This window comes from Neltuma alba, unplaced genomic scaffold (assembly GCF_004799145.2).
Source record: "Neltuma alba isolate B1F8T4 unplaced genomic scaffold, ASM479914v2 tig00010228_pilon, whole genome shotgun sequence".
Taxonomy (NCBI): Eukaryota; Viridiplantae; Streptophyta; class Magnoliopsida; order Fabales; family Fabaceae; genus Neltuma; species Neltuma alba.
The window spans coordinates 32,052-44,339 of record NW_021635160.1 but is presented as its reverse complement, the minus strand read 5'-3'; the positions used below and the strand labels follow the sequence as shown (position 1 = coordinate 44,339).

At 35.7% G+C, this 12,288-nt stretch overlaps 1 protein-coding gene and 2 non-coding genes across 3 annotated transcripts; all 3 read right to left on the bottom strand.

Moving 5' to 3' along the window:
- Nucleotides 1-4,292: 4,292 nt before the first annotated feature.
- Nucleotides 4,293-4,378, bottom strand: LOC114754946 (small nucleolar RNA snoR116). Its single transcript, XR_003741269.1, has one exon. It is a non-coding gene; the product is annotated as a small nucleolar RNA snoR116 (small nucleolar RNA).
- A 79-nt stretch (nt 4,379-4,457) lies between these two features.
- LOC114754947 (small nucleolar RNA snoR117) lies at nt 4,458-4,537 on the bottom strand. The gene has a single exon (XR_003741270.1). It is a non-coding gene; the product is annotated as a small nucleolar RNA snoR117 (small nucleolar RNA).
- Nucleotides 4,538-5,835: 1,298 nt separating this feature from the next.
- Nucleotides 5,836-11,290, bottom strand: LOC114754943 (glyceraldehyde-3-phosphate dehydrogenase GAPCP1, chloroplastic). The gene is made up of 14 exons (XM_028943800.1): nt 11,045-11,290; nt 9,953-10,047; nt 9,764-9,831; nt 9,637-9,675; nt 8,934-9,034; nt 8,194-8,306; nt 7,978-8,077; nt 7,731-7,877; nt 7,324-7,384; nt 7,094-7,191; nt 6,857-6,999; nt 6,687-6,770; nt 6,230-6,319; nt 5,836-6,057 (listed from the first exon to the last, which is right to left on the bottom strand). The coding sequence occupies exons 1-14, from the start codon at nt 11,123-11,125 to the stop codon at nt 6,003-6,005; spliced, it is 1,275 nt and encodes a 424-aa protein (XP_028799633.1). The 5' UTR covers nt 11,126-11,290; the 3' UTR covers nt 5,836-6,002.
- Nucleotides 11,291-12,288: the final 998 nt, after the last annotated feature.

Sequence of the window (12,288 nt, the reverse complement as noted above, 5' to 3'; positions counted from 1 at the left end):
AAAAAAAAAAAAAAGAAAACAAAGAACTCGTCAACAAAACATATTCCTTGAGTCTTCTTTTCCTCACAGAATAAGTCTTACGTGTGGTGAGTTGAGAAAAATAATTGTTGAAAAAGTGTGTCATTATTTATTTTTCTAAAATTGAATTTATGGGCAGACGTTTGCTTCACAAAAATAAATTTGATTGGTGCTCATCGAAACGCTGTGAAAAGAACAAAGGAATGAGACTTCCCTCATAGAGGTGAATTAGTTCAGGAGAGAAGGCTCTCAATGACTTGAAGGGGAGGGAATGGACAGGAGAAAACTACTCTACGATAAGCAAGAGCAAGAGTTCAGAAATAAACACCTCCCAAGCTAGTTTGTAGTGCAATTATGGTCTTAAACATAGTAATTTAACTGAAAAAAGTTTAGCTACTTTATCAGAATGGTCTTAAAATTAAAAAGTTTTCATATTTATCCCCTAAATTAATACTGTCAATTTAAAAATCAAATATTCTTTGTAAACTCTTAAAAAACAGGACAACTTTTAAAAAATATTAAAGCATCTAAAAAAAACTCATGCAGTATGATGTATATTTACAAAGGATATGCCACAACCTACCATTCCCTTTTGTCCTTATTACAGTGCCTCTTCAAAAAGTGATTTTTGGATTCAAATACAAGTGATCAACAATCTCATTGATTACCTTTTTCTCATTTTACCCTTATTATTAATATAATTGGTGTTTAAAGTTGAAAGAAAATAACACAAGAGTATACATCTGAAAACAAATGGTTGTCTTGTGATGTCTGTGGGCATAGTTGCAAGCTTATAATGATCCCTCCAGCAATTGTTAAAATGACTGCAATCATTCATGGACTTTATCTTTGCTGGAATAGCATATTCAAAATAGTAAAAAACTCGATCTAATTGCATTGAAACTATTAATTTTGTTTTGAAAAGTTGAGATGAAAATACCTTTCAAGGATATAGCTAAAAATGTTAGAAATTTATCTCATAGAAAATGGTAGATGGTGTTGAGTAAATAATATCTTTGTGGATTGTGTTGTGAGTATAATAATATCTTTGTGGATGTTCATATATCTCTCATTAGATTCTATTGAAAGTAAAGTTGTTGTGCCTATAAATAGAGACCATGTATAATATATTAAGTACTTTGAATGGAAAAGAAATACTCTCTCTTGTTGATCCTCTTTTCTCTCTGTATGATTCTTCTCTATATTTTTTTTTATTTATAACAGATTGTAATTAAATGTTTCTAGAGATAGTAATACCATAGTTGATCACCTGGCTAAACTTGCTCACGATCTTGTAGAAAAATTTTGTATCTTTTTTTTTTCTTACAAGGGGCGGGATCGAACCCACAATGCACACCCCCACACGCACACACCACTTGGCCAAACGACCAGTTGTTAGTTGCTCTTGCTCAGGTTAGCTTTTAGGCTTTTCAGTTTGGAGTTGTAGTTTTCTGTTAAAATAATATTATTCAACATTTATTGAAAAAGTAAAAAAGAATGGGAAAATTCCAGATTAAAGCCATTTGAATATACATAATTTCATATTGGGTCCTGGAATTGTCTAAATGACAGAAAGGGTCAATGACCCAATCTGTCATTTCTAAAATAAGAGCAATTAACAATTTTGTCTTCATTTGTATTCATTCACTACAATAATTTAAGGAATTACTACAAAGGTTTAGGTGTTACCTAGATTTATGTAAAAAATAACTATTTATTTTTTGTAGTCAGGAATGCCCCATAAAAAGGTGACTTGTTATTAACTACAACTAATTATGTGATCACTAGAACAGTATAAGCATTACCTAGATTTGTTTAGAGAATAACTACTCACTTTTATTTCATTTGTATTCATTCACTATAATAATTTAAGGAGTCACTATAAAGGTTTAAGCGTTACCTAGATTTGTGTAAAGATAATATTCGCTTTTTCGTAGTCAAGAAGCCCCATGAGAAGATGCCTTGTTATTAACTATAACTAATCATATAATCACTAGAATAGTATAAACGTTACCTAGATTCGTTTAGATAATAACTACTCACTTTTATTTAATCAGGACAAAATTGTCAATTATTCTTAATTTTAGAAAAGACAGATTGGGTCATTAACCCTTTCTGTCATTTACATAATTCCAGGACCCAATCTAAAAAATTATGTATATTCGAAAGCTTTATTGGGGATTTTTTCAAAAAGAATACGGCAATATAATTGAGTCGATGAAGCTAATTTAAGACTTGAAAAACATGACAAACGGAGTCAAACATGATAGGAGTTTTTTAGCCTGTTTGGTTGGATTACATAAATGGGAAATACAGTAATCCTAATGCATCACCACATTTCCGATGTTTGGTGGTCAAAAAATAGTGTAATGGGTATTACTGATAGCATTATGATTCCCTTAAATCCAGTAATAGGGATTACATTAAAAAACCTATGTAATCCCCATTACCACCACTCAGAATCCACTCTTGACTTTCCTACCCTTCATCCTTGTCATGGTGTAGCTTCAACCTTCAAACCACATCGAAAGCAATCTTCACCTGTATGCTCTCTCACAACACTGACAGCCGTCATTGGCAGCACGTTATCGCATAAACGAGAACCACATCGTCCTTCTTATCCATGAAGAATTTGCTCAAATCTGAAGACCACGGTTGCTCTTCCAGATCCAAAGCCACAAAGGGACAAATGAAGGTTGTGAAGAGTTTTTCTCAAACCCAAAAATTTTTCTATCAAAATCTAAGCCACGATTGTGATTTTGTGGGCGATGGTGGCAAGGGGAGGAGGACAATGGTGGGGGAGAGAGTTTTCTCTATTAGGGATATTTTTGTCCTTACGCGCTTATTTAAATTTAATTAAATCAAAATATTAAACTCCATTGTAGAGCGTACCAAACACAGTCATGTAATGCATATTGCATTTGCATTCCTTCTTTCCATAACACTCCATTTCATTACTGACATTCAATGAACCAAACAGGTTTTTGTGTTGATTATAAGCTGGGCTCAATCACGTGGAAAAAGGGACGAGGGACTAGTTCTTCAGGCATAATAGATCTGATAGACTGATATCATTAAGTGCCTCTGCGGCTCTGCCTTCATGGATTTGAGCATATTGAAGCTCAAGATGTTCAAACCGGTTTCTTTTTAGGTGCATAATGATCAGCTTTAATAGCGATTTTGTCTTGGCTATAATCATAAGAAAGAGAGAAAAAATATCTTTTTCATCAAAGACAAAAAAATATAATAGATATTAAATAAGAATAAAATTAAAAAAATTATTAAATTTTTAAATAAATTTAAATTTTTTTTTATTTGTGTGAAACACATTAAAAATAAGTGTTTTTAATGGCCACCCCAAAACGACCCCCTCATTGTCTGGAAGGTAGTCGTGCCCCCACTATGTTCTCCTCAATTTCCTCGAAGATCTAACTCCACCCTTCAATTTCGTTTCAAGAGAATTATGGCGTAAGCGTCTGATTCTCAGGAAGCTCGTTATGCCCCATCAATCCGTCGTAATATCTTGAAGAACTTGCAGTGAGCCGTTCATAAGAGTTGGGAGGGAAATTCATGTAATTAATTATTAAGACAATTTGATGACACTCCAGTACTCCACTCCACTTCTAATAATTCGAAATCAGACCATTAATGTATATAAATTTGAGATGAATCCCAAACTTCAATTCATTTGCTCTGGATTGAGATCTGGTCGGTTTTGCTGCGATAAACTTTCACAAACAAAACATCGCGGTCCATATGAGTGTTTTTACTACTACTTCATCTTCATTTATGGAATTTTGTTCCTTCCCATTTTCAATCCTCATGACTTCAAAAGTGTCTCAGCAACTCCATCAGTTTGGTTTTAATAAGATTTTGCTCTTCTTGTCTGTGAACTGAATATTATTCACACATGGACAAAGCTCAATATGGCTTGGATTGCAGAGCAAAGACAAGCCCTAGTTGAAGATCTAATCCGAATCTCGTCAAAAAGAAATAGTTTTACAGTGAAATAAAGATTCATTCTTTTTTCTAATACGACTATGAAATTCTTCGACAAATATAAAACGAAGACAACTAAAATATAGGAACATCTGAATGCATGAGCCTTATGGAAAGGCAAATGCCAGAATCTCAGCTCCACATCTTTATCGGCAACGTACAGCACTGAAAGCGCTATTGAACAAGCGAATCAGAGACTCTAATTTGTTGCCTTATTCTTTACAGAAACTCAGAATTCACAAAGATCAGTTTTGAAAAAAACGACATAAAGGAATGGGCTCAGCAATGATTGAGATAACATCAACAAACCCACAACAGAGCTTTCATAGTTTGATGGTATATATTTCATTCATCACCGCCACCAATTGTCGTCGCAAAAGAAGAAAACAAAAAGATTGAAAATTTGAAGTCAGAAACGTAAATATGAGGAGAACGAAAGCAGGCCTCAGATTGAATAGTTAAAGAATGCTTCAGAGAGAATTCTCAGATGGTACGGACAAATGATTGGGCATCACAGGCCACGGAGGAATTAAAAATACGAAGAAATTGAAGAAAGAAGAGGAAGAACACTAATCGAAGAAGTAAAGAAGGATAAAAACCTGATGCAGAATCGAATCGGTGAAGGAGGTTGCCAATAGGGAGGCTTAAATAGATAGAAATGGGGAGGGAAAGAGGGAGGAACAAGGGAAACCCTAATTTGAGGTTTGGGCTTGGGCCTCAATAACATCCCATCTTCAAACCCAATCACTAAATCTTTTAGGTTTCCCATTGAGTTTGTACCAGCATCGAGTGTATGCACTTGGGGCCAGCGATGAAAACGTGCCATTAATTATTAATATTTTCTAGTAATGATAGTATTTTTTTTTAAACAAAAAAATGATTTCTCAATGAGAACTCTATAATATTTCAAAGATGATTTTTATAATTTTTGGGAATATAAATAGAATTAATCATTTATAATATTAATGAAAATTTTTTTCTTAATTCATTAATAATATTTAAAATTTTCAATTACAATTAAATATAATTATAAATCATGATTCTTCGACCGCTTTTTTTTTTTTTTGGTATATGGTTACTGCGCTCAACATTCTGTGCGTGATCAAGATTTATCATAAAACGCCTGAGTCATATACTTCACTGATCAAGATTTGTGGGATTGATCTGCTATCCAGTGAGCTCCTCCTTGTCTGCTCTGTTTTGGCAAGTTGTCCTTCTCACACCTGAGTTCGATGGCATGGTTTCATCATCCGAAACAGTACAAGATCATCATCGCCATCATACATTAATTCACTTGTTCGTGGGCACTACCTAGGGAGGCCACACAAAACCATTCTCATTTTCTACCAAAGAGCGTCAAATATAAACGAGCCTTAGAAGTGGCGTAGAAAAACCAAGAAACAGCAGCAAAGAGCACCAACGTTATTGATGTTAATCAGCTGAATCCAAGAAGAAACATTCTCGTACACATCAAGGGGAGCGCGTCTGACAGACTCCACATTCATTATCCTTCCTTGGTGTTGATCATCATAAGAGCCGGGTTCGATCACATGAAAGACGATTACATACAATCCTGTTGTATAAAAGACGAGATGCAGAGACTTGATTCAGACTTTTCTTTCATCTTGAAATTTAGCTATTATTATCCATCACTGATTGTACTAATCCTGAGATTTGTATAAAAACGCCTGGTCCCAGTGATCTGAGATTTGTATAACTTATGCCAACGAACAGCGTAAATCAGTCATTCTTAAAATGCCAGGGCTGTGAAATGAATCTCTCAAGGCCGCATATGAAACCGAATTCCAGTCGACCGTGTAACCAGGATGAACTCACGTCTTTATTTCTTTCTCAGCGTATGTAGAAGTGATGCTTAACATCGCATTATTACAAGTTATTATCAAAACCAAAACCTGAGACCATGTAACCTAACTAATCGAGACTTTAAATAAATATCCGGCGTCAAAACTGTAATGGTTTTGTTTTCAGCTGTGGGCTCCCACCAAAGCCATGTGCTCTACCAGGTCCAGCACTCGGTTGCTGCAAAACACAAAGCGGTCACCCACCAATCGCAAGTTAGTAAGAATTAAAAGGTCCCTTTTTGCTTTTGAATATGGTTAACATGATGAAATGAAGTCAGCGCGACACAATTTCAAGCGCAAAACATCATGTCATGCTGTCGAACACAACCGCATTAGTGTAAAGACAATACCTGTACCCCCACTCGTTGTCATACCAAGAAATCAGCTTCATGAAAGATGCGCTAAGCCCAATCCCGGCTTTAGCGTCAAAAATACTCGACCTGTTAAAATCAAGTCGATGATATATGATAAGCCACTCATACAACAAATCTTTATTAAGAGTATCACAACTTTTGAAATCCTGTTTCAACTAACAGAAAGATAATGGAGGGTTGTCATATTTGATTTAGGATATTAATATTTTGAGCACTTCCCTGATGAATTCATTCAAATCCGTACTACTTTTTTTTTTTTTTAAAATGATGCCTCACTTGTAAACTGAGAATAAAATATTTTTTTTGGGGGGGGGGGGGTTGGTTTTGGTTTCAGATGCATAAGATGTTAAAACGCATCAAGAGAGTTCATCTCTTCAGGAAGCTCATATAATAATTGATCAATATCAAAATAAGGTAATCGAAGAAATTTTACCTTGGATCACCAATGAAGTCATTGGAGACAACATCCTCGTCAGTGTATCCAAGAATGCCTTTCATTGGTCCCTCCGAAGCATGCCTGGAGATAATAATCAACAGAATAATTAGCCAAGAAAGCCAACTGGAGTTGATTCTGGAATCAAAAGCAGATAAATTATGGCATACTTGACTGCTGCTTTGATAGCTTCATAGGAAGCACTCTTCTGAAGCCGAACAGTCAAGTCTACAACAGAAACGTTGGGGGTCGGGACCCGGAATGCCATCCCAGTGAGCTTCCCATTAAGGTCAGGAAGAACTTTCCCAACAGCCTATGATTTCATAAAAACTGAACTCATTAATAACCTTTAACAATTAAGGATACAATACCTAAAAAATTTGAAGACCTCCTCGTCAATCTCTTACTTTCGCTGCACCAGTTGAACTTGGAATTATGTTTTGACCAGCTCCTCGTCCTCCACGCCAATCCTTCATAGAGGGACCATCTACAGTCTTTTGTGTTGCTGGACAATGAATAGAATTATCATGCCACGCGTACCATGTCAGCATACCAGGAAATGGTTTAACACCCTCCTCCCAACCTTTAAAACAAAAAAAGTGGGGGGGGGGGGGAGTGGCAAGTGTGCAGAGGATACCTGTTGTAGCATGTACAGTTGTCATCAGGCCTTCAAGTATGCCAAACTCCTCATGAACCACCTAAAAGATGGTAAATATATGACATACCGCATGGCAAGAGAATGAAAACAGGGCCTTGTATATAAGTTGAAGGTCAGAAAAAAGGTATGAATTATGACACATTATAGATATCTCTTTTCTTTCTGGATTAGTCACAAAAGCATTCTAATTTCTAATACTATTGAACCCTTGAACTTACCCTTCTCCTTCACGTTTAAAAGGAGGATCTACCCCAAGACCTAGACGTTGTAGGCTTTTCTACCATTGAACTATATCACGCTTAACCTAGGGCATGCAAATCCATCAAGATTATATCACAAAACAGCACAAGTTTAATATAGCTTGCTACCACAGGATGTAATGAAACCTTGGCAAGAGGAGCAAGACAATTTGTAGTACAGCTTGCATTGGACACAATGTCCATGTTTGGCTTGTATATTTTCTCATTCACTCCCACCACAAACATTGGAGCATCAGCAGATGGAGCTGAAATTACAACTTTCTTGGCACCACCCTACAGAGTACCATAACAGAAAGCAAATGAAGCTAGAAAGAATCGACGAGGGACAAGGGTCATATAGAACACTTGAATTACAAATAAATGAGATAGCGACCTTTAAATGTGCTGAAGCTTTCCCCATTGTTGTAAATACTCCCGATGACTCAACAACAAAATCAGCCTCAAATTCACCCCAGGGGATCTCTGCAGGGTCTCTGCATCAAGAAATAAGGCGTGTATACATGTTAACGCAAATTTGAAGTATTGTGGTCAAGCAAGTAGTAATACACATGTTCCTGACATGTATTTCAATCATTAGAATTCTACACACCTTTTGCTCACAACTTTAATCTGCTTCCCATTAATTTTCAAAGTAGATTCATCCAAAATATCAATTGTCCCCTTGAACGGTCCATGAGTAGAATCATACTTAAGCATATAAGCCTGAAAGAAGGAAAAAATAAATATAGACAAAAAAGAAAATAAAACTAAAAGATAATAAAGACAAATTAACAAAGAAAAATGAAGAACAATACAGTCGCAATAAGGTCTCCCAAGCATTATAACTTCTCCAGTTATACAGTGCACATGCAATTTATCGCCAAACCCCCAGTCCTAGTTGGGTTAACACTTGATATAAAATTCAAAACCATTATAATAATCTGACTACCCCGCGCGGGAGGAAGGAGAAGTAAACCCAGAGTGCTTGTCAGCACTGATAATAAAAACCAACAGTTGCTCCTAGCATCAATTAACTTTGAACATCGGGGGGGCTTAAGGTGGAAAAAATCCAGCATTGATCAATGGTTTATGAAAGCCCTTTACGAATTAAAAGAAATACAAAGGTCTCACGTGAAGTTGAATAATCCATACATTATTATACTACTGCAAAAGATTAACGTAAATCAGACTATGTCATCTACACTACTCAATGTAGTTCAGGGTTTTATCAATCATTTATCAACTAGAGTTTTATACTGATACGGATTAACTAAAATATAACATGCGTCACTAGGAGATGGTGCATATATTCATATAAGCAATATTAACAAAGCATTTACACATACATACCATATATTTGGCATCGATAAAAGGATCATTAATCGCTACAACTTCAATATCATCCCTTGAAGTAGCTATACGCAAAACCAACCTTCCAATTCTCCCAAAACCTGCAATTCCAGCAAGAAAATATGGGTTCTTTCTGGAACCAAACTGACATAAACTTGCGGAGTATGTTTTCTGGCCAAGTAAACTGCATATTCCAAAGCACGAAAACTCTACAACTTAGATTTCACCAAACAATGCCCAAAAATGAGTGGGTTTCCAATTTCATCTTCAGAAAATTCAATGGTTCAGGGAACTTTCAGATTCAGATGTCACTGTCATAAACGGCAGCAGTTCCATTGAGCACAAGAGTGAGGTAGTTGCATGAATTTATTATGTGACATTATTGCAAACAGGATCCAAAATACACATCAGAGATAATGTATTTTGTCAAAAAGAACCATTGTTGTAGGAAAAATGAGACTTCCTATGCAAACAGAAGCGTGGTATAGAAAGCATCAAGTACATAGGTTTCAAATTCGACGAGATAAAACTTCATAATAACTAAGAAAATTAATTCCACCTTTCTGGCATCTAATGAGATTATTAGACTGAAACTAAAAATCAATCAGAGGACAAAGTCACTCCTTCTACATCCATTTTTCTAAACTCCACGAGTGAATGAAAATTTGAAATGGGGACAGGACATAAATGACTGGAAACTTACCATTAATTCCAACTCTAATCTTCGCTCCGCTCCTTGATTCTAAACAAAACAAAACAACCAAGAGTAACAATAAAATTGCTGCCCGTAAATTAACCTATTATATACATAAGATAAGCATTATTCATACTCTGCAGAGGGACTGGGATTTCAGTAGCTGTGGCTTTGATGGGCTGGATAATTCTGGCATAGGAGTTTCTGAGAAAATTATAATATTTCATGATCCCACAATAATAAAAGGTCAGAACAACTAAAAAAAACGAAAAGAAAAGGGAGAAAAAGAATATCTGCACTGAATCAAAAGTTTGAGCAACTCAACCGTAGGACTAGTGATTCAGCTGGGAGTGAAGTTCCAAATAAGCTAGATTGTAAACTTTTAGATTTTAGGTTGCAACTCGATGCATGGCATGACACCTGAATGATAAATAAGTAAGCAAGATGTTATGGAAAGGATATAACAACCCTGAAACTACCAGGGAAACAAGCACCTACCTTTTAAAAAATAAACTCAGTTTAACTGTTAAAGAAATCAGGAAGGGGAGGGAAAAATCAGAATAGAAAATAGCTGGGAGACATTCAATTTTCTTCACAATTCCTCGGGCATTTTGAGTTAACGTGTTACTTTACCAACTTTTACAGTCACAAAAGAGAACATCGCACATAAAATTATTTCTTCCTTCCCCTTCCCCCTGTTGCATAGTTAACCCGACAGAGGGCACCAAAAACCAATCGGTTTGAATTTGAAACTTAAATGGAGGAAAACATTGTTAAAATCATAGCATACGATAAGTTATAATGTAATCTCTAATCAGAAGACATGATATTATCGTAGCCCGTGATTTCAAGTCTTGTTCGAAGGTTTAAAAAAAAGCCTTCAGAGTTCGGAAAAGTGCAGGAAAACATAAGAAACAGCCAATAGACAAAAACACGGTCGTCTAAAACAAAATCCGAGCAAGAGTCTTCTTTTCTTTAAGGCCAACAAGAGTCCTTTCTTTAAGTTAACTAAACCACAGCAAATATGAAATGCCACGCTCATTTCAAATCAGAATTACACTTTCACTAGTGAGTTTAGCTCACGAAGCTTTGCAGCACTTCTTGAATCAAAGCAAGACACGTACGAGTCACCAAAGACCGTCACAAATACACGTATTAAGACACCAAAGACCACTACAAATATTAAAATTTACATCTGAAGTTCAAACAATATGTCATATTCCATCTTATTCCCCTTCTTCCAAGCTCAAAAGTCAAAACAAACAAACAAACAAACAAACACAAAAAGCTAGTTTAAAAACCAGAAAAACAAAATAAAATACGAAAATCTAACGTGGCGCAAAAATCCTCAATGGACGTATGCATATGAAACGAGTGAAGAACATGGTTGACAGGTTAGAGAAAGAGAGAAGGAGACCTTGAAGCCATGAGAGGAAGAAGGTGAGAGGTCAGCGGATGGAGAGACAAGCGCAGATCTCAGGAGAGAAGATGCAGCCATTGGAGAGGAGAAGCAAAAGCCCTAGACGAAGGCCGGAGAAGGGAAAGACAAAGGTTTGCTCCGAATTCGCTTGCACTGCTTCTTCCGGGCGTGGCTTCTCCTTTTAAATGCCACCGGAGCTTCCTATGAAATGTAACTATTACCACCTCCCCCTCTCCCCCTCTCCCCTCCTCTCTCTACACGACAAAACCACTTTGGTATAAGGGCTAGTATCCTCTGCAAGCGAGGGTAAATTGGACAAGGACAAAACCAAATGGTCATATTTTATTATGTAATCATTTTCATTTGCGCCAATAATGCGTGCTTTATCCATTTTATATTTACATAATTACATCTTTGCTTCTTATAATCTTCACAGTTTTTAAAAATATGTCTTTTCATTTTATTTATTTTTTTTGTAAAATTAAAATTTAGATGAGTTGGGTTTGGAAGTCATATGATTAGGACATGTCTTCAAGTTTAAAAAATACTTTCAGAGATATTTACAAATTTCCAATTAATAAAATTCTCACATTGGAAACTAAATTTAAATTTATAATCTTATAAATTATGAGTTGACTTATTACTAACCAGATTAACTCTTACTAGTTCATTTTATTTATTTTAATGTAGTTAACAAGTCAACATGTTCTCTCACGATAAAATATCATTACTTACAATTTTACAAACCACATCTAAACTCAAAATTATACACAAAAAAGTAGTCATTATTTAAAAATTAGATTGAGGCGTATTTCTTGTGAAATTTTAAGTGAGTCATATCGTATTATTTATCAGTTTTAAATTTTAAATAATATAGCCTCATTGCAAATTCTGGATTGGAAAAAAAAAAAACCATAGCTCCAGCCTCCAGATGTCGAGTGGACCCAATGACGGTGGTTTTGATGTGATGAGATGAGGATGCAGAGGTAGATATGGTGAGGGCATGAGCAGCGGAGCCTTTCTGGATTCTCCAAGAGAGTTGCGTAAAGGGTGTTTGTCACCACGTGATCTGCGGAGAGGGCTACTCAGAGAGTCAGAGGTTCCGACCCTCCCAGAAAATGAAAAAAAGATTATGGAAAAAATTAGGAAATTAATTGTGGAAATGTATCCAAGACCCAAATCTTTAAATGGATGTATCTCATTTTTAGCATATTCTCTCTCCATTTCTTATTATAAGATCT

Bases quoted from the DNA above. Each gene is read 5' to 3' on its own strand.
- LOC114754943 (XM_028943800.1), bottom strand. From the start codon at position 11,125: ATGGCTGCATCTTCTCTCCTGAGATCTGCGCTTGTCTCTCCATCCGCT. The intron at 9,676-9,763 runs GTATGAATAATG...TGTTTTGTTTAG, and splicing joins AATCCCAGTCCCTCTGCAGA to AATCAAGGAGCGGAGCGAAG. The intron at 8,078-8,193 runs GTGTGTAGAATT...TTCTTGATGCAG, and splicing joins ATTAAAGTTGTGAGCAAAAG to AGACCCTGCAGAGATCCCCT.